We start from the raw sequence: 22834 nt of genomic DNA on the forward strand, positions 1-22834 counted from the left end.
AAGTTTCACATGCATTTGTTCAAAAGCAAGTGTCAAATCTGACATCCATGAACATACTGCTTGGGGTATAATGTAGAAAGAAAATTCTCAGTCAATGCATGTTTTTATATTATGCATGTGATATAAATGTCTAGTACTATGAGTCATAACACCCTCTGCCCAAATACTAACACTTCTATTTGTCAATTGCAATAAGGCGCTGAATTATTATACCTAGAAAGATATTGACCATCGACTCCCTCAATGAATGGCTCTTTCTTACATTTGATAAAGCAGTTCTTATTTAAGACTGCTCCAGTAATTCAATCACGGTGCACCTTTAACAGGCAAGTTCTCCTAAAACCTTGAGACTGGAAATGAGGAGAGGGAGGTGAGAGGGCAGGAAGGGAAAGAGAGAGAGAGGATGGGAGAAATGGATCTCGTATAGTAAGGTTGCCGGTCCTGGGGAGGGGCCAGACATCATTAGCATAACAATGAATGAAAAGAAAAAAATAACAGGTTACTGCCTAACAGTGTGATCATCTGAGCTCAGAGCTGCGCTCACTTTCATCATAGTCAATACTTACTGTGAAATTCAGAGTGGCCCTGAATCACAGATGTCTGAGCCAACACCCATCCTCAGCCTTGTGCCTTGGACAGTGCCACACTGCCCCAATTACAGCCCTGCACTGCAGATCACAGCCTTCAAATGTATAAATGATCTCTGAAAACCCATCGCTTTATTAGTACTCACCCTATGGCGCCTTACAAATCAACAATAATAATGATATAATGTGTGTAATTATTCCCAGCATATCTCTTGTATATCAGTCTTATTATTTTAAAAGATGACAGATACACTTGCTTGTATTTATTATATTATCCATTTTAATTTGTTGTAATGGCTTTAAAAATATAACTGAAGAGACTTTGCAGCATAAACACTTGTATTTTCATTCATTCACTAGCTTAATTTCATTTGCTACCCTGGCTTGATTATTCCAACAGCAACAGGTCTTCATCATTAAAAAGTGATATTTGTTTTGGGCTGGCAGGTTCATTTTCCTCTATATCTTGCTTGACAGCTGTTAAATCGGCAATGGCAGATGCAAGATCATCAATAGTAAATGTTCTAGCTGTAGGAATCTTAGGGATCAAACGTATTGGTTGCCACACTGTGCCAGGGCATCTTGAGTCAACAACAGAAGGTTTTGCTGGTAGATCTAACACAGTTGTTTTAGTAGTGTCTGGGGAAACCTCCTGTATAAGTATGGTAATGGGCATATTACTGGGTATTGGTTTTGTTTGCTGCACAGGAATGTCATTTGAAGATGCTAAGTTCTGAGAAATCTCTATAACACTGGCTTCATTACCATTATCTGCTAATTCCTCTGAAGAGTCGTCATATTTATGACCATGGTTGGGTTTGCGTCTGTTTTGTTTCTCTCTTCTTCCATGTTTTTGTCCTTTATTATTGTGTTCATGTCTCTTTGGTTGCTGCAGTTTTTGGATAGGTTGGAAGGGTTTCACATTGCTATTTTGAACGGTCGTGCGGGCCCGGCGAAATGGGCTCAGTCCTATACGTGCAACAACCTGGAATACAAATATGAAATGATGATTCTAAAGTTATCATGCCATCAACAAAAATCTCTGAATTATTTTCGATATTCCTTTTTTTTCCTTTAGCACTAAATCTGACTGACCCTCCCCTTTTCTGGTTAAGCAAATACTTTAAGTCTACACATCTTACAAAAGCATTAACCAGGGAAAAAGTAGGGAAACTGTTTTAGGAAGTATATATGCTTTTACTGGTTATAAATGATGCCTTATAAGGGATTGTGTTTTATTGAAAGTGCCACTGCAGCATTTGGCAATCTTTTTTTTTTTCTTCTCCCTTTACCATAGTTGCAAAAGTTGAACATACTTTTTCATTATTGTTAAAGACCCTCTCACCAGTCCCAGTTTTAAATGACATTGGCTATTTACAATTATGTTGGCTGTGAAAATTTGACTCTGATTTGACATCTATGGCCTGATACGTTAAAGAACATAAGTCCATCTACATGGCTTATTTTGCGTATTTTCATTCTGCGCATGTGAAAAAAGGAGACTTACACCAAAGTATGCAATTCATGTTTGCACATATATAACACTTCCAACTGCCTACGTTTTGAAAGGCGGAACAGGGTGAGGAAAAGGAGGACTACCGTAGGCAAGGCTAGGCACATGCACAAGCGGCCTTTCCAAGTTTTAGGTAGCTCTAAAGTACGTGTTTTTTAGCTGCATCATTTGCACCAGCTACAGGGCTGGTGTAAGTGCCAAATGATGATGGGAGTGTATGCATGCCACAACGTGTGTGTGCAATTAGGTGCAACTGTAAAAATGTATTTTATATACAGTACACTTTGAGAATGTCATGATAAATGTATTTCATGTAAAAAAAAGTTTTTTTTTCTTTCCAATGTATCATTAACAGGTGGCAATAATTGAATATTTTTTTGTTCTGTGTGGTCTACTGGAACTTGATATTGCACATATGCTTTGTTCTTATCCTGCAGTGGGTTGTAACTGTCTGTATACGGCAAGTGCCATACAGGCAGAGCATACTTAGAACTGTATTCAACAGAAGCTGTTTCTTCAGATCTCCTTGTAGTTGAATACGGGTGTACAGGCGGTCAAATTGCATGCATTTGTTTTTAAATCTGCATTCCTTAATGAATGTCTAACAATCTACAATACAGTATACATTAATCTTTATAATGTTATCCTACACTATTTACCATGTCATGAGATTTTTAGTTCCATAACAGAGGGTGAGCCAAAGTTTGACCGATACTGCACTACACTATACATTGCACACTACACTGCATTGCAGAGCCGCTACTCAGTCGCACTGACATGTCTTTGCATCCGGCGACCCTCTCTCCACTGTTTAAATCCGCTGACCACATGTAACACTTGGTAATAGGAACTAAACAGTGAATGAGAGCCACATGCAAGAATATCTCATGTCTGTCAGCATGACTCTGAGCAGAGGTTTGAAATCTTCACACCTGGCCAACACATAGCACACATGTGGATGCTAAGCATGCTGGGAGGTCAGGTGGACTTTTATAAGGCCAGGCTGTACTTCACAGCCCTCTCTCTCCTCATGTTCCAGACGCAGCAAGTATTTCCTATTTCCCTTCCCACCATACTAATAGGCGCTCATGGCTGCATTGTGTTTAATGGACCATCGGGGGTTTTTGTGATGTATAAGACAATGTGGTATAGGACTACGTGGTATGTATAGTTGCATATATGCATTAATGATAGTGATATTGTATGTTAGTACTTGGAGCATATAGTCAATGGCATTTGAGACAATGTGAGAGCATATGGTTTGTGTTATGAGTGATCACTAGTAATGATTAGAATTATAGTATTTATAAGTAATGAGCATTATAATGGAATCAGGGATACATATACACACATACTTGTCTTTAATACATAGTTAGGACCCATGTTTGGATCATGCATACCTAATACCTTATAAATAGACACTCAAATAGGTATGTGTAGGAGCTGGTTGTACCCACAATTGTCACTTGAGATTTTCAATTTGACCGGAACTGCCTTGTGGGGACAGTTTCATGTATTCTGGTCATCTGAGGACATCCGTAAACTTACACCAACACCTAGCCATGGCTAGTCAAACAGGTTATAACCATTGATTTAAGGTGAATAGTCAGCAACTGTGTATTCATTCAATCATTTTTATTTATCTTTATAGTTGCTATCCAGTACTTTAGGTAAAATGTCACAGCTAACCAGTTTCGATATTCTAGTGCAGATGATTCAGATATGATGCATTGCATATAACACCACCATGCTTTCTGGCCACCCTGCATGTCTGAAGAAACTGCTTCATATGCTTCTCTGCAGCTTTGTCTTCCTCTCTGTCCCGGTTTTGTTTCCTTCACTTATTTATGACCTTAGAGAAAACAGAATTGTCCATTACAGATAATTGAGAAAGCAAAATCCTTTAAGTAGCAAAGTATTGTACTACACCAACCTTTGGAAACCTTAGTTGTACTTTTGTGTCTTACACCGTCTCCATTGTGAAAGAAAAGTGTTGACAGAACACATGGCTGCTTATCACTCTGGTTCTGGGGATTGCTCATACTTAGACTCGTCACTTTGTAGCTGAACTGGTTCTAAAGAAAAATATATCAAAGACTGATTTTAAAAGGTAAAACCAAATCCATATCATATCAATCAAATATGATATTTCAAACCTACCATTTGGATCAATGTTAATCTTTTCTTGTATTTGGATTCAGCTGGTCTTCTCCTTTCAAGATCCATTAAAAATTTGCTGATCTTGGCAAGTTCTTACCTTCTGGGAGGCGGTAATATTGTTATTGCACAATAATGTTGTGTTAAAGGAAGTCTGCCACTTGATCCAAAGCAGCTGTTCTTGCAAATATGTAGACATTTTCAGTGGTCATTTCCAGGGCTCTCTTAAGACCATCTTGGGCCCCTGGGCACAGCAGTGCACCGGGGCCCCTATATATAAAAAAAAAATAAAATGATTATATATATGGGCCCGTCGGAGGAAGCCCAAAAAAAAAAAACCTGGAAAAAGAAAAGAAAATACTTACCGTGCTGTCAGCTGGCGATCCGGCTCCCTCCATGGTCTCCTCCTCCGTCGCGCTCCGCAATGGATATCGGGCGGGCGTGATGACGTCATGCCCGACATGCACTGCGAGCGCGACGGAGGAGGAGACCAGGGAGGGAGCCGGATCGCCAGCTGACAGCACGGTAAGTATTTTCTTTTTCCAGGTTTTTTTTTGGCTTCCTCCGACGGGCCCCCCTGGGCTGCAGTGCCCCTTGGCACCTGCCCATTGTGCCCTATGGGAAAGACGGCCCTGGTCATTTCACATTCTCTACGCTTCTCTGCAAGAAGTTCCATTGCACTTTGCTTTGTTGGTGTTACCAGGACTGAAACTTACCTACCTAGTATTCCTCGGATTTCAATCCTTGTGAAGTGCCAGCAGAGTTTCTTCTCAAGCTTAAAGTGCTGAGGTAACATCTTCAGGAAGTATCTTTGGAATAAAAGATAGTTAACGGCATCTTGGAAACTTCTCCTTGCCTTCTTAGATTGAATAAGATCACCTCTGTCATTGAAAGCAATACCCAGTTTTTAAGTGAAGGCTCATCATCATCATCATCAACATTTATTTATATAGCGCCAGAAGATTCCAAAGCGCTTAACAATTGGGAACAAACAGTAATAAAACAATACTGGGTAATACATACATACGTAAAGGTAAGAAGGCCCTGCTCGCAAGCTTACAATCTATAGACTTAGTGGATAAAATAACAAGTGCAATTTTTTTCACATATTCAGTGAAAGGTAAGACCTGATGCATGTTCCATTTTGACTCCTTTAGAGTTTTTAAGGCAGCAGATGATATCTGCTCATTTCATCTTGTCTCATAGATCTTCCTGAAGTTTAGTGTATATTCCGCTATAGCAGTGCAGCCCTCCATCATTGCTCAGCATTCTGAAATGTTCAAAATCTTTTGCAAGCCATAGACAACCTTCAGTGCCAGTGAGTAAGTCTTGAATGTACTGGTTTCATTGTCGTACGCAGCCACAATTTTCATTTACTACATGCAAAAAGCTATAGAAATGCTGTCACATATGTATGATGCATCTGTCGTTTTTAATGGTGAATAAACTTTCATCTTGTGTTATGTCATTTATAAAGCTCCAAAAAAACCACTGTTAATGCCAGGCGTGACAGGTTCATTAAAGGCACACAGAGACTGCACTCTGTTTATTCCAGGTTTCGGTTAGTTGCACTTTTGACTTAATTTTTGGGATTGCTGATTTATGTGTGATTCTGGTTTGACAAAATATTTTATTTTAATAAAACATTTTTCAATGAATATACTTTCCTATTGCCATTCTGGGATGTTGATAGGGAAAGGAGGATTTTATCCAAACACATTCTGCGGTCCTTGTTAAACTGACTTTCTGATGGGTAAGCTTTGGTCGTTGAAACCTGGCAAAGCTCTTCACCAGTGTTGGCTAACGCCGACGATGTTACAGTGATAGATAAGATGAAGATAGATAAGATGAAGCCCTATTTTTTTCAGAGATGGGACTTTTCTCTACACAATCAACCCCAGTGTCTCAATGGGATCTGATACTGCATTTTATTATTGCATGTTACGCATCCTTTGATGCATATCAATTATTGGCTTTCCTTTCACTTTAGGGGCATATGCAAATACTGTAAGCAATGTTTTGAATATGGCCTGAGAAATGGAGAGGAGGGAGAGTTATCGGCTGAAATAACACAGGCCTGGATGCAGAGTTGAATTCAACCTGGGCTTAATTTATAGCCCAAAAATGTGCACACATAAATAGCATATTTCACCCCATATGCCAAGTCTTTATATGTAGCATTTGCGCCCGGTTTACCGCAGGCGTACCTATGGCCACATACACCTACACAGAACTAGGTCGGAAGTGCAATAAAAATTTGCAAACATTTTTGTTTTCCTAAGGAAAAATACATTTGCTAGTCATTATACAGCATATATAACCTTCATTCTTGTGTACAAATGTTAATAAGTTTTTTTTTAAATACACACAAAAATCCTACAATATACTCATGATCATTGAAGAAAGCACCCAGCAGCTGTACATGTGAAACAGCAATCAGTCAATCAGAAGCGGTTAGCGAGTGCTAACAATCAGGGCCATCTTAACAACATTATGGCCCCCAGGGCAAAGCAGTGCACTGGGGCCCCTACCTACACAGCCACTCACATAACAGAAAACAGACTGCAGAAGAGAATAACATAACAGAATGTATAGCTGACTAAATGACAGGAAACAGACTGCAGAATCTATCTATCTATCTATTTATCTATCTATCCATCTATTCTCTTTTTTTTTTTTTTAAATGTTCTTGTTCAGTGACCCTTGAAGTATTTGAGATACAGCAACTAAAGAATCAAATCCCCCCTTCACTTACCTTTCAATCGCCTTGTTCTCCGATTGCACCCCCTTCTTCTCTTCTTTTTTCTTATTCTGTGTCTTCCCTTCTTTGAATCCTCACTGTCACTTGCTTCTCCGTTGCTTCTCGCATTGCTTCTTGCGTCGTGGCTCCTCTGTGCTGGGCTCTTCAATGAAAATGTTGGGCCCGCTGGGCTCCCGGGCACCCGCCTATCGTTCCCAGTGGAAAAGACGGCCTGTCACAAATCAGGATCTTAGCCGCACTTACCTCATCCGCCGCTGTCATATCACGGCTACCTGGGTCCCTTCTGGTCATCTGCAGCATTCCCGTTCTCCACACCTTCATTTGTAAACAAACACATACTGTCTGTCCTGCTGCATGGGCGCGGCCATCTTGGATGCAGTCAGGTGATCAGTCCAAACCAAGCAGATTCAGAAGCTGTGATCACATGAACTGATCAGCCAATAGTTGTTTGGGACATCCTATTTAAACCTGCTGCTGTGATCTGTTCATTGCCAGAACAACACACTTCTCTCCAGAGGATAGTTCTTGGCTCCAGTGTTCCTGACTGCATTACAAGTGCAGTAATCCTGTCTGCACTCCTAAGTGCAGTGTTCCTGACTGCATTACAATGGCAGTGTTCCTGACTGCATTACAAGTGCAGTAATCCTGTCTGCACTCCTAAGTGCAGTGTTCCTGACTGCATTACAAGTGCAGTGTTCCTGACTGCATTACAAGTGCAGTGTTCCTGACTGCATTACAAGTGCAGTGTTCCTGTCTACATTTCCAGACTGCTAATTCCCCTGCTATATTCTACAATCAGCACGAACATGAGCAAGAAGTTCATCCAGGCTGCTAAGTTCTGTTTCACTCCTGCTCCAGCTAGTCCCAAGGGTCCCGAATCGGATCAAGAAATTCAGACGACCGTGACACGGCCCTGCTAGCAATCTGACATCATCAGCTGATACTATAATAACATAACTGTAACAGGTGTATCTGTGTTCAGGTCTGCATCAGTGTGCAATTCTGCAAAAATGTCTTTAATGTACTCAGCCTACATTAGAATACCCCTTCTCTCTCTGTCATGCCTCTTCAGACTCAAGCAGGTGCAAGAGTGAATGCGTGCAACTCTGTGTAGGTACTTGCAGGGAATTTACACTATGCAAATGGACGTATGGTCAACTCTGCATCATGCCCACAGTGTTTAGGTGACAACACACTAGCACAAGAGAAGGTTGATCAGCAAGTTTGTATAACCATGTGTTACTAATTTAAGCATTATGCATGCAAACAGTGGAAGTGTTGTTCCCCTAAAGAGGGCTGGTGTTTTTACGTAATCTGTTCTTCACTCTCCTTGTGCAGACCCATCAAAATCTTTTACCAGACACAACCAAAGTTTGTGCCCTAGTGTTGACTAATAATTATTGTGTCACCTTTATCTGCATGTTTTGAGTATTTAGTTTATATTTGTAGGTTCGTGTTTAGGGTTGGCAGTGCCCTCTTGCTGTGGTTAAAAGGGCACCCCATCTGCGCTGAAGAAAATATTTATTTTCTGCATGGGTAAATTTGTAAAGTGCTACAGAATTTTCTGGTGCTATATAAATAAATGTTGATGATGATGGGTAATGTGCCTCCTTAGTTTCTAAGTCCCTGTTATGAACAGAGCAGGTATCGGAAAAAGCGGTAGCATGGAAGAGTGAAGTGCCAGAGGGGTGTCATGGCACATACCCCCCTCCATCTCCGGGCAGGAATGCGATGGATATACCAGCACCGGCTTGTTTGTGTTAATGGAATCTGCTACTCAGCCCTATGAAGTGATACTCGTTTTTGCTGGAATGGATGTCACTCAGTGCTGTGGTATTTTTTTTTTTTAACTACACTCATCAATACTGCTTTGAAGATGAGCCAACATATATTGTCACAGATTGCTTTCACAAAATTGATTTCCGCATCCCTTGAAATGACAAGCAAAGAAGTAAAAATATATTCATAGTAATCTAAACAGTGTATTTTTATATTTAGATTTCAGTTAATAAAAATGAATGATGCTAAGGTTATTAGCAGCTGGATATGTACATTTACGTCTCCTTATTCATGCTCCAATGAGCTGTACATTTTGCCATTTGCTGTAATAGTTTTACACATCCATTGTACCTTGTGGACAGTGGTCAATGTGGCTGGGGTTTAAATGGTGAGGAAATCAAGGAAAGCTATGCCTACATTTGGACCTCCTTCTCATTAAATTGAACTTTTCTCTTAATATACTGCTTATACAACCCTCATTAAGGGGTCTATTTGCTATAATTCGGTGATAAAGCTATTGCCATATTTTATCATTAAAATATCTTTGAGGCAACAGAACGATACTTGGCTACCTTGGCGATACTGACCCAGAGTGGTAAGAGTTATTTTACCAATTGGGTGGGCCAGTCTCAGATCTGCTCAATTCCATATTTTAAAAAGAATAGTAAAAAATACAATACATTTTAAAAAATAATCCCCAATATTAAGATGCTTTATTCAAAGTATAAAGTATTTGCTTTCATTTTCTTCTGTTATCTCCATCCTGAGATGATGAACAGAAGAGACAGTGCTTTGCATGGGGAAACTATTGCCAGCAAGACCTGATGAATCTTACTGCTGGCAGGAGCTGAAAGTAAAAATACCTAATCGCACTAGAAAGTGAAGAATAGGTTAGTACCTTCATCTTGTATTGCACTTAGTGGGTAATATCCAGGTAGAAAAGAGCCAAAAAAAGACTACCATCCAGATTTGCCCATTACAAGCAAACAGATTCCAGCCATAATTTTCTAGAATGCACTAGATAAAGGATAGAATCTGACTTGTTGCCATGGGCAATACCTTCACTTTTCTGTTTTTAGAAGGTTGATAAATCTACCCCTAGGGGTTAATCAAGGTTTACAATTGATATTGGAAAAAGTAAGTAGAGGAATTGACCATACTGCTCCAATGAGAACACTGAAGACTCAGGGTATGCATGAGTTAATCAAGATAATATCAAAAGGAAAAAAAACCTTACCTAAAATATCTCTCTTTATTGTTTTTAATTGAAATGTATTTATAAAATGCGAAATATTACAATGAAGTTGACAAATCAGTGTTTGGTTCTACTTTTAATTCAATATTTAGTGCGGATATATTCCGTCATATATGGTATTTATTAAGACTTAGGGAATAGGCATTTGTCCAATAAGCAATTTAATTCATATAGCTATTTCCCAGAAGAAATGGAGCGTGTTAAGGTGATATAAAGTCAAGCACAGTTACCAAAAAGTGTTCAAATCTATAATACAACCATTTATTTACATTTTCTGATTATTTATCAGAGATGTTGATATTTCACTCATGTTTTTTCGTGTCTCTCTATAGTAAAGTATGGTCATTTGTATAATCTCCACTAGAGGGCACATGTTATACTAAGTAGTCAATTCACATGGGTTGGAGTGCTTTTGTGATACTATGTGACTGGATCTAGCATAAACAATAGATCTATGCTTCAATGCATATAAGTCCCTGATACTTTTATGACCTTAGTGTAGCTGATAGGACATATTCAATTAAGTCTAAATATCGCGGATACGTTCTCCCACTGACAACCCCCATAACATAGAGTTGTGAAGGAAAATCCGCAATGCTGCGGTACCGTATTGTCACCTTACACGCTCAGCCGCACCTATCCGCAAGGTCTAGACTTAATTGAATATGCCCCATGTCATCCTATGAAGTACAGAGTTAATAAACTGTATTCCCTAGAGTCTAGGTTAACATTTATATAGACACTCATGAGAGAAGTATTTCCCAAAGGACTTGCAAAATACTAGATTCCAAAATTATCAGGTACAGCATAAAATAATGTCTCCCAAATATACTCCAGATTTAGGTATATACTAATGTCTGTGTGGGAAAATCATACCGTTCTGCATCTCACACTTATTAGTAGTATAAGTTGATATATTTATATCCATAAACTACCGCCAGCCACACCACTGTTATCACCCACGATGATGACCAATTGATTTATAGGGCATAGCTGTATGAATTTAGACTGTAAGCTCCAGTGGTGCAGGGACTGATGTGAATGACACACACATCTCAGCCGCCTATTAGTATCATTTTAAAGGATAAGCAGGTAGCTGCATTACCCATAACTAAGTAGCCCACTACCCCCTCAGCCCAGCCAGCCCATGACAACTGCATGTACACTAAATGGATAAAAGTGTTTGACCACACCTGTTATTTATTGAATTGAGGTATTTCAATCAGACCCGTTGCCAGAGATGTATAAAATAAAGCACCTAGCCATGTAGTCTACATTTGCAAACATTTGTGATACAAAATGCGCCAATCTGAAGAGCTCAGTGACTTCAAGCGTGGTATTGTGATAGGATGCCAACTTTGCAATAAGACTATTCGTGAAATTTCATCCCTGCTGGATATTCCACAGTCAACTGCAAGTAATATTATTAGAAAGTGGAAGCATTTAGGAGCAACAGCAACTCAGCCACAAAGTGAAATACCATGTAAAATCACACAGCGGGGTCAACGACTGCTAAGGCACATGGTGCATAAAAGTCGCCAACTCTCTGCTGATTCCATAGCTAAAAAATTCTGAACTTCCACTGGCATTAATGTAAGCACAAAAACTGTGTGGCAGGAGCTTAATGGAATGGGTTTCCATGGCCTAATAGCTGCATGCAGCCTCACATCACCAAGACCAATGCTAAGCGTTGGATGGAGTGGTGTAAAGCACACCGACACTGGACTGTGGAGCAGTGGAAACGTGTTCTGTGGAGTGACGAATCACGCATCTCTGGCAGTCAGATGGGCGAGTCTGGGTTTGGCGGATGTCGGGAGAATGTTACCTGCCTGACTGCATTATGTCAGCTGTGAAGTCTGAAGTTTGGTGGTGGAGGGATAATGGTATGGGGCTGGTTTTCAGGGTTTGGTCTAGGCCCCTTATCTCTAGTGAAGGGCAATCTTAATGCTTCAGTATACCAAGTCATTTTAGACAATGTTATGCTTCAAACTTTGTGGCAACAGTTTAGGGAAGGCCCTTTTCTATTCCAAAATGACTGTGCCCTAGTGCACAAAGCAAGGACTACAAAAACATGGTTTGATGAGTTCTGTGTGGAAGAACTTTACTGGTCCGCACAAAGCCCTGACCTCAACCCCATCGAACACCTTTGGGATGAACTGGAACGGAGATTGCCAGCCAGGCCTTCTCGTCCAACATCAGTGCCTGACGTCATAAATGCTCTACAGAATGAATGGGCACAAATTCCCACAGAAACACTCCACCATCTTGTGGAAAGCCTTCCAAGAAGAGTGGAAGCTGTTATCGCTGCAAAAGGAGGACCAACTCCATATTAAACTATATGTATTTGAATACAATGTTATTACAGTCCCTGTTGGTGTAATTGTCAAGCGTCTGAATACTTTTGTCTATATAGTGTATATTTTCAACAAATAAATGTATTATTTCTTTGTTTTGTTTCCTTCATGCGACACATATTTCCTCTTCAATTAAAAATCCCAGAACATGCAATCACAAATGTGCAAATGTCTGTGCAGGGCAGACTGGGTGAGATGATTGAGATATGGGTTTTCTAATTTCATGTTCTTGTGGTTGCTACCCCATGACATTGCATTGCAGGAATTATTCTAAATAAGGTCCCTGTTTATTTTTTCTTTCATTTTCTGAAGTAAATACAATAATCACAGAAATATGGTACCATAATCCATTATTGTGCGCTTACAAAGGAAGAGGAGACACACTTACATATTGTACCGTATTACAACTAGGAGCTGAAAGAACATTCATAGTCTGGTCTGTAACATTCATTTCCGTATTGCAAGACAGCTGATTCTAAAATAAAATGGAAAAAGAAAATAAGAGGTAAAGTTACTAATGTTACTTTTTATTTGGTTTTCAATTTATTTAAACTTCTCTTTAAACACTTCTTAAATGTAATTTGTATATGTTAGCTTATGATATATGTTATTTTTTTCTGAAAGGATTTACTGGGTTTTACTGCTTGAAATATTGTATCTTTCCGAAGGCTCCAATAATATTTAAATGAAAAACTGGAACACAAATTTGGAAGTTTATTGACGTCTTAACATCTAGCCCTAATTCGCGGCTGCCATATACAGTAAATAGGGAACTATTACCACTTATTTTTATGGAATCTAGTACATGTGAAATAAACATTTTTGGTTGTAAGATTTTTTCGTTTTTGACTGTAAAGTGGTTCTTCGTGGCTGTGTAACTTTGTACATGCAGATTTTAAAGTCCAAAGGGTATATTTACTAAACTGCAGGTTTGAAAAAGTGGAGATGTTGCCTAAAGCAACCAGAATCTTGTTATCATTTAGTACATTCTACAAAATGACAGCTAGAATCTAGTTGCTATCGGCTACAGCTCCAGTTTTTCAAACCCGTAGCTTGATACATTTGCCCCAAGGATCTTCTCAATTTGTCTAGATGGATCTATTTGAGATACAATCAAAGTCCTATCAGAATCTACATGTCTACAATACAGAAGATAGATGATCAGTCTCCTGTCCCCTCCAGTAATGCACACAATTGTTCTAGAACTGGCTACTAGGGATATCATACTAGTAGTAGAAAGACAAAAATCCACATAAAACAGACCAGCTGAAAACTCCAATTAGATATATTGTCTGGTTACAGGGTGCACAGTGTCACACATAAGACTAAGGGCTAGATTTACTAAGCTGCGGGTTTGAAAAAGTGGGGATGTTGCCTATAGCAACCAATCAGATTCTAGTTGTCATTTTTTTAGAAGGTACTAAATAAATGAAAGCTAAAATCTGATTGGTTGCTATAGGCAACATCCCCACTTTTTCAAACCCGCAGCTTAGTAAATCTAGCCCTAAGGGTCATTGCTTTACACCATCCTGTACCCAACAGGATTTTAAACTGTTTTCAATAAATGATATCCTACTGGAGGTGTGAACTGGTCTGAGTGCACATATTGCTTTTTGTCTGCCTAAAATGATAAGGATAGTGCACTCACATATAATCTGATTATAGCTGTCATCTTGCTAATGAACGTAAGAAAATGTATACGTAGCACATCTGAGCACAGTCCACAATATTCTTTATTCAGAACTTACATGTTTGACAGATTTCCAGGGATTTCTACCCTCTGATCAATACCATGCAAAACATGAAAGATTATGTGTCTGATAAGTTTGAAAATATATTAAAATGTTAGAGGAGCAGATAATATATCTGCAGTAAGGAGAAGCGGCATATATCAAGGTCCTTTTGTTTTCTTTTTATAAGCCCTGCTGGAGCTGCATTTGTCAAGGAGGCATAAATAAATGTCCATAAAGTGATTTCTGACGAGCACTGTGTGGTGGTATATGGTCTGGTAAATGTTGATAAATCTTGCTGTGGAAGTGGCATACAGCGGTCTTATAAATGTTAATATCAAATGTGTTACACTCCTATTGTAGGTTTCTTCTGTGATAAAAGTGCAATGTGTTGCATGTAATAAGAGAAGACTTTTTGGTGCATAAAATAGAAAGTGCTGTGCTTACTTAATAACATGTGATATTAAGGATATCTAGATACAGGGTGCAGGGCATTTTATCATCTTTCATTAAATGTTAATATTTTTCTATGCTTGTGCTGGTCAGTTCAATTTATTGAACATTGTGGATTTATTGCAATTTTTTATGGACACTATACAGTAATTCTTATTGTGTATACTTCTACTGAGCGCATCCTTTCCTTGGATTTATATATATTTATAGAATATTATTTGTCAAATTGGGAGTGCTGGCTCCTTTAATAGTAAAACTGTCAAATTCCGCTCATTTTCGATAGCACCACTGCCAAGTTATTATTTCGACCACTGTGTGTGTGCGTGTGTATATATACTATATATTTTTATTTTCTAAAATAGGAAAGGCATGTATTTCAATTATGTTTAAAATTTTGTATACATATATCACAGGTGAAATGGGCAGGAGAGTGAAATTGCCTTAACTACTGGGTATGAGAATTTCAAAGTTATCAACTGGTAAAAATCACAATTATGGCTGCCTTTAATTAATGTAGATGTAGACTGACATCTCAAATAAGCTCCTGTTTATGTGGATAAAGGTAAGTGAGTGAAAAACAATAGAGCCAGGAATGTAGAAGGAGAGGTCAAAACATCTGTTGTAGAGCACAGCCCTGATGAATACACAGCTGCGATGAAGGAGGGGGCATGCTATGGGGTTTAGACTCGTATATTAAACACTGCCAAAAGTAAGGATCAAATATGTACAGGATACAGGTTTATAAAAATGCCAAAATCAAAACTTATGTTAAGCCCTTCTGGCGATAATGTGTCCAGTTGGTATATCCCTCCAGGCTTCCTCTTTCAAGAGCATGACAATGAGATCACTATGGTCTTTGGACTTTTTTGATGCCATCGAAACTGCTGTGGAGTCATGTGTCATCATGAAGTGATCATTTTGTTTTTTATATCTCTCAGATGTAATTAGATTATGACTCTTAGGCTTCTGATTGTTTTTCTGATATATAGAAGTCCATAAAGACACATTAACACATATGACCCGCTGGTTTTGCACATGATTTTATTTTCTTTATTGGTAAAACCTTTGTGATTGACATTTGAATGGAAGGTGGCGAGGGGTCTGGTGGTCTTGCATATCCAAAGCCTAACAGGCTACACACTTTTTGCAGTATAAGAAACCGGTTATCTTTTCTTTTAACAAGGTCTCCTTTGAAGTTTCTTTCTTAAGTGGGATGGCACCTTTGACAAGCTTGTTCTTTAGGTTTACCAGAATTATTTATATACTACCTGAGGTCTGCTATAGGTCAATTTTCTCCTGGAAGCCATCTTTTTTGTACTCTAGCATAACCATTTCTGATTTGAGAGAAATGCTAAAATTGGATCACACAACCCAGAATTGTACCCCAGTGGGAGAACTAATCTGGAATAACAATCCCCATTTCAAAAACATCTTTATATGGAGAAGATACATAGTTGACATGATATGTATTTTAAGAAGGAACCAGTCAGAACTGGAATAATGTATAGCCCACATCAATTCCAATAACCTTAATCTACAATTTAAAGACAACACCAGTAATACAAAGGTATTCTGTATTGTATTTTATTAAGATGCTTTCTGTACTGTATGTGTATCTGTAGAATATCATTAATTACAAGTCAGATGGTAGTCCAGGATTTTAACAGGTTATAATAACATTTATATGGCTGTTTAATTGTGTTACAAATTTATTTATACCAGCCCTTTGTTTATTATAATCTGGTCCATGCAATGATACAGATAAATATTTGCCAGCTATAATTCACTTTCTATTGGCAACAGTAGTCAAAGTGGGCCAGTATATGTTGGTATGCCATACTGGTACTTCTAACCACTGCCTGACTGATTAGTACCTCAGAGTCCGTGCTGAATTGCTCTGGTCTCACTGTGGGGGTGGTTTTTGAGGTCCCTAATACATCTTTTAAGTAGCCAAAGCTAACTTAGGATGTCTGCTGTGTCTCTTGTCAGGCTGTCTAAACAGTAATTCTCTTCTGCATGATATCATAAGTCCGGCAGCCTTAGTATGGCTCCTCCCCTGGGCCCCCACATCTTTGATCTCTCCCAGGGCCAATGTGATCGGCAGCTAGGTTAGGGAATTGTACCAGATGAGACACACACGGTCAGGCATAATGAAAGACCTCATCACCAGTCCTTCCAATATGTGAGAGTGACGTGTCTTTGTCATGATACCGGGGAAGGTCTGGAGTTGGGGATGGTATAGTATGTTAACATATATTAAATAAATATTTTTTTAAATCTAGATCCCAGCCTAGTGTCAGAAGCCCAGTTATCCTGTGGGGATTGCAGGCAAAATACCAAGCTTTTACCACCACCTTGTGCTGTGTGTGGAGGGAAAAATAAAATAAATAGACTCAAATCCCAGTGCCCCCTGGTGGATGTGGGACCCAGGAGGCATGCTTTGCCATTCCCACCACTGTTGTAGGTGCAGAGTAAGTGAAATGACCACCAGCTTAGTGCTTGGGGGCCTAGCCCATCCCCAGCTGATGTAGTTTGGCAGTGAGATGGACAGAAGGAAATGTGCACTAGTCCTCAGTCTGGTGCTGGGGCTGTAGCCTGTCCCCTGGAGTCAGTGGGGTAGGATAAAAGTATATACTAAAGCCCAAACCGCCGTTAAAAGGTGACATTTTTCAAAACCACCACTTTACAAATCGCCATCCCGATTTTAACAATGATGAACATACAAACCACCAGATTTACTAAGCTGGGTTTTTCAAAACTGCCGCAAAACAGCCATCCAAGCAGCCAAAATGAAGAGGTGGCTGTGAGTGGCGAGATTGCTCAAACAACATGCTGTTTGAACTATTTTGTCATTCAGAACATAAGAGAAAGCACCATTGACATTTAAATTATTTAGGCAATCATTATTTATTGATTAAGGGGCAAAATGTAATATTAACTTATGAGGGAAGTTTTTAAAATATTAGAGGACACTATTATAGCATTATATTATGTGGGAAATGTGAATATATAATACTATTAACTGATTGTTAATAGTGGATATAATTATTTATGTTGCACAATTTGGCATTACATAGTGTCTGAATAATATAATTATTAAATAATTTTGTCACTTAATATAATTAATTTCCCCCCCCCATAAGTTATTAAATTAATTTTGCCCCTTAATCAATAAATAATGATTATCCAAATAATTTAAATGTCAATTGTGCATTCTGTTATATTCTGAATGGCAAAATAGTTCAAACAGCAGGTATTAAAACTGTCCTGTCCTGTCTTTTGGATGGCAGTTTAGCTTTTTCAATCCGCCATTCATCACCATACATTTTAAATTGAAGCCTGAAACCGCCCTATTGTAAAAGCTGCGGTTTGGACCACTAAACCACCGGCGATGGATGGCGGTTTCAAACCGCCATCAGACTCGGCTCTTAGTAAATCCAACCCATGGTCTTTTATGGTCCTTAATAAATACCAGCCAATATATTGTTGGGTAGTCCATTTCTTTCCGTATAAAACGAATCACAGTAAATTTGTATGTAAGTAACATTTTGGGGCTGATTCGATTGCGTCCATTTTTTGTAATGCTGCGGTAAAAGTAAAAAGTATATTAACACAAGGTTTAATAAGAAGCCACAGCCGTTTTTCTTTCTGTGGTGTTAAAAATCGCGGTATTCAATTTGAAATCAATAAACGCTTCCCCTGCGCGTTAATCCTAGGTCAATGCACATTGCAGGGGAGGGGAGGGTTTAACATGACCATCATGAACCTATAAATAAAATCGCAGCCAACGGCAAACTGTCATTTGCTGTTGTCTCCTGGCTCCCTGGTGACTTCATCGGATCTGTTGGCAATTTTTGGCTGTGAAAAGTTCTATTACATTACATTAAATTACACTACACATTTTTTATACTATTGTCATTTCACTACACTAATTTTAATTTATATCCATACAAAAGTACCACAAAAACACATTTATACATACATACATACATACATACATACATACATACATATACACACACATTTTAATTTGTATTGTGTAATTTACACAGCTACACTATTTTTTTTTGCATAATGTAGTTGATACATACTCATTCTGATATTACTTTTTGATTTCATTACTTTTCTTGTGCTTTTTTTTACCTGGCCAGTAGAGGAATGAGATAAAACTGCTGCTTGGACAGTTTACCTCACTACGTTAAAATAGAATTGAATAGCCCCTTAACGCTTTTGCCTATACTTTAATACGAGGCTCAAACCCGCCACAATGAACTGGTTTGGGAAACAAAAATGGAGCGTTACATTCTGAATTAAATTGTTATTGGGTTAAATAATTGCTCTCCGAAAATAATATAACGACAATAGCGTTATAATTGGTTAACACTACGTTAAAAAAATTCACACTGTCAATTAAATCAGCCCCTTTGTATATTTTTTGCCAGATCAGTGTTTTTCCTTCTTTCCAATAAAACATTGTTCAAACTAGAAAATATATAGCAGTTTATAAACATTCCTATATTTGAATATACAAATGGTAAGGATAAATTGGTTCAAATAATGCAAATATAGATATCAAGAAAATCACAGCTTAGACTCAAATAAAGAAGTGTGGTTGAAATTAATGTAATACTTAATATATGCTATTTTGTTCCTCTTGTTTAATCACTTTAATCATACAGAACAGATATGCATGAACATTTTATATAGGAACTTACAGCATTTGGTAGGAAGCCACATTCATCTCCCAGTATGGTATAGGCAGGCTTAGAACAGTTGGTCGGCTTAATAGTAAAAGCCACGTTATATAATACTTCGTGAAAACCCTACAAAGTAAAGATTCAGTGTTAAAAATAGTTGATATAAAACATTTTTAAATAAGAGATAATACTAGATGAATGTAATACTGTCAAATAGTTTTACCCATCTTAAGTTATATGGATATTCAAGATAAAATTGTCATGAATGCTGAAAATCATGCTCCACCTTGTGTGTTTACATCATGACTGAATACCCTTTTCTGTTTACCTCTCTAAATTGTGAGATTGGACCTAAAAGGGAGAGTTTGGTATTAATATGCAGCAGTTGAGTCCCTATTTGGGGACTGTTGTACTATAGGTAGCTAATGTATCTGCTAATGTTCTTCTCTGCTAAACCGGTCATATTAAAAGTATTTTCCTTCTGCTGAGAAGTGGTTTTCTAGGCGTACTCTATTAAATATCTTATGTCTGTCTTAATTCATGAGATTAAGGGGTATTAGCCATAGAGAAGGCTAAATCGAGCGGTATTTTAAGAGAAAAGTCTTGTGTTTTTTTTTCTTAATTTGGTACTAAAAGGGAGGTTGGATTTTGATGTGATATACACTTTGCACAGTACACATCCTTAAGCACACTTTTAGTTTGTTGAGTTTGCTCACAAGTGCAAAGAGGCGGTGTTCATCTTGATGTGCGCTGGGCAGACCATTGACATACTCTAGTGCAAAGTATAGGGGTAATTTTATCAAGCAGCAGTTCCCGAAAAACTTCAGATTCTTGGTGGTTTGCCTTCATATTTTTAAAGGGCAATTTTATTAGAGATAAAACCCATTGCACCAATCTAAGACGCTGTTCTGCCCAGCATACATCAAGGAGAACGCCGCCTATTTGCCCTCATGAGCTGAATCGGCAAACAATTTTTTTTTCGGAAACCCTGCTTGATAAATATAAAGTTTTGTAGCATTAGGTATGCTTCGTAAATGGTCTCCATAGAATTATGCTCAGACCGCACCTGTAGAAGGATTTTATAAAATCTATACTTAGCTCTTGTATAAATTTTCTAAAAGAACTAAAATGACAAATGTTAAGTAAAACATTTGCCAAAAAATACCCAGGAAACTTAATATGTACAGCTTAGAGGAAAGAGAAGAAAAGAGGATACGGCTGAAACATTCATGTACTTAAAGGGTATATGGTAAACAAGGTACAGTAGGGAAGTTTTTTCCAAATTAAATCCAGGGTCTTGGTCTAGCACCAGAGTTGAGTGTGAGAACCACTCATCATCACTTGATGTGAGAGATATTTTTGAAGATATCTCTTATATTGGGGTACCACACCAAATCAAAATACTTGTCAGAGGTCAGCTAAAATTAGAGAGCATCCAGGGGACTAATTTCCATAGCACAAGGATTGGTCCCAGATACCTTGCCCAGATGTCATGTATTTCCACCGTGCACTCCAGACATGTTGAACCCGTGTTCTGCCTGTGATGTATGTTTTATCCTCAGAGGAACCTTTCCCCGAACCTGTACACACCCCTTGCTCTCCAAGCAACCAGCCATTACCAGCTGTACAACTTCCGGATCAATATACATGGTAAGTCCCTTCGGGGGCATTCTCTCACAACAACACAGAGGGTCCCAATTCATCTGAAAACCCCTCTGGACCCACATGCCCCCTTATCGATGGAATTGCAGGGCTGTAGCCCATACCCCCCGCCAAGCGCAACATCTACAAAACACCATATACTTTTGCTCCTGAGGTATGAAGAATTGCCCAGCAATTGCTAAGATGCAATACCCTTTGAGGCATATGACACATATGAACACTCAGGGCCTGATTTATTAGCGATCGCATCTGCCGTTTTTTGGCGGATCTTACAAAAAACTTCTCTGTGCATGCCCAGAAAATGGAGATAAAAAGGAAATTCCATTGCGTATGATAAGAATTTCTTAAATTAAGATGAAAATCCATGTAACTGCAGTTAAGAAGTTTTCTGACCACTTAAGAATAAAGGGTTGGGAATGGGCGGAGATCCAAAAGAAGTTAAGAAGAGTAGGTGTTATTTGTACTGACTTAAGAAGAGTAGGCGTTACCTCCGGTCCCGTCGTATAGTTAACAAAAACACCTATGAGTTTTATCTTAACTCCTTGCTGAAACTTAGGGAAGCTCTGGGTCATGTTTAAATCCAAACCAGCTATAGCAGCAGCGCTGAATAACAACAATAAACTGTTCTAAAAGCATTGTTCATTTAAAACACTCACAACTAAATATGCACAACACACATCTTAACACACTTCACCTAAAAAAAATTTTTTATCTTTAAAAATGTATTTTATATTTATATCAAACATTAAACATTGTGTATATTTTTATTAAAAGCAACCTCTTTTTAATTACAACCACCATTGTAATACATCGCACTGTAAAGTGGCTGATGTGTCAACAGTTAGTTGCTGATATTTGTTAAAAACAGCTAACAATACACTAGTAATATTATAAAAGCATAACAGCTTACTTTAAGAAAATTGCACGGATAATGTGTGCAGACTTAAACCAAGCATACACTTACATAAGGGACACATATGAAATCCACACAAACATGGGAAGGATATATAAACTCCAGAGAGATAAGGGCATTCGTGAGGATTCGAACTCAGGTTTCCACTGTTTAAAGGTGGATTGTCTAACCACTACGCCAATGTACAAGTGGTGAAAACAGTATGTGCATGAAATAGATTAGAAGTAAAAGCCGAGCATCAACGTCTCTCATAACAAGCAGTTTTACTTTAATAATGTTAATGTAACAATCAATCAATTCTCCAATGAAATATTGGAGCCCTCAATCCTTGGTACATGCAGTTTAAATTTTTGAATATGCAAATTCCCAACTCAACACATGCATTACTGCCAACATGAAGGTTTAAGGATAAACACTAAAGAATTACACACACACATTCTCTTGTTCTCCGTCACGAAAAATGTGTCATAGGAAATTTATAAATGTAAATAAATGTGGATGCGGATGTAATGGCTAACAATTCGCAATCATAAATATGCACAACACTAGCCATAGTAAATGGCAAAACATATACTAGCATACTCTTCTAAAAGTGACACATTGGAGTACATCCACAGAAACATGGGGATATACAAAGTCAGCACAGATGCAGGCATGATTCTGGTTTTAAATGCATGACCCTGCTATTGCCAGCTCATTTCTCTAACCAGTAAGGCATAATTCAGATTGAAACAAACATACAACACAACACAGGCACTATTGGCATCCTAAAGTGTTAATGACCATAATTAAATTAACAATTGCACACACCTTCTTAGTAACAGGCATAAAGGATCATGTATGTATGTAATCAGAAATAAGCCCCAACATTTTTAAATCAGTATAAAAGGAAACAACAGATTTTCGTAAACAACGTTGCATAGTTCCAGCGTCAGATCTTGTCATCTGATACCTCAGTGGACCTATACACCTG

The 22834-nt window shown here is 38.3% G+C and overlaps 1 protein-coding gene across 1 annotated transcript in view; it reads right to left on the bottom strand.

Annotated features, from left to right (window-relative positions):
* Positions 1 to 844: 844 nt before the first annotated feature.
* The window catches only part of KNG1 (kininogen 1), a 63282-nt gene continuing 41292 nt past the window's right edge, over positions 845 to 22834 (bottom strand). Inside the window, exons 8-10 of the mRNA XM_075202209.1 lie at positions 19305 to 19412; positions 12795 to 12881; positions 845 to 1572 (exon numbers count right to left, since the gene is read on the bottom strand). Coding sequence (XP_075058310.1) covers positions 976 to 1572; positions 12795 to 12881; positions 19305 to 19412 — 792 coding nt within the window. The 3' untranslated portion in view covers positions 845 to 975. The remainder of the gene's footprint in view (positions 1573 to 12794; positions 12882 to 19304; positions 19413 to 22834) is intronic.

This window comes from Mixophyes fleayi, chromosome 3 (genome assembly GCF_038048845.1).
Source record: "Mixophyes fleayi isolate aMixFle1 chromosome 3, aMixFle1.hap1, whole genome shotgun sequence".
NCBI classification, from domain to species: domain Eukaryota; kingdom Metazoa; phylum Chordata; class Amphibia; order Anura; family Limnodynastidae; genus Mixophyes; species Mixophyes fleayi.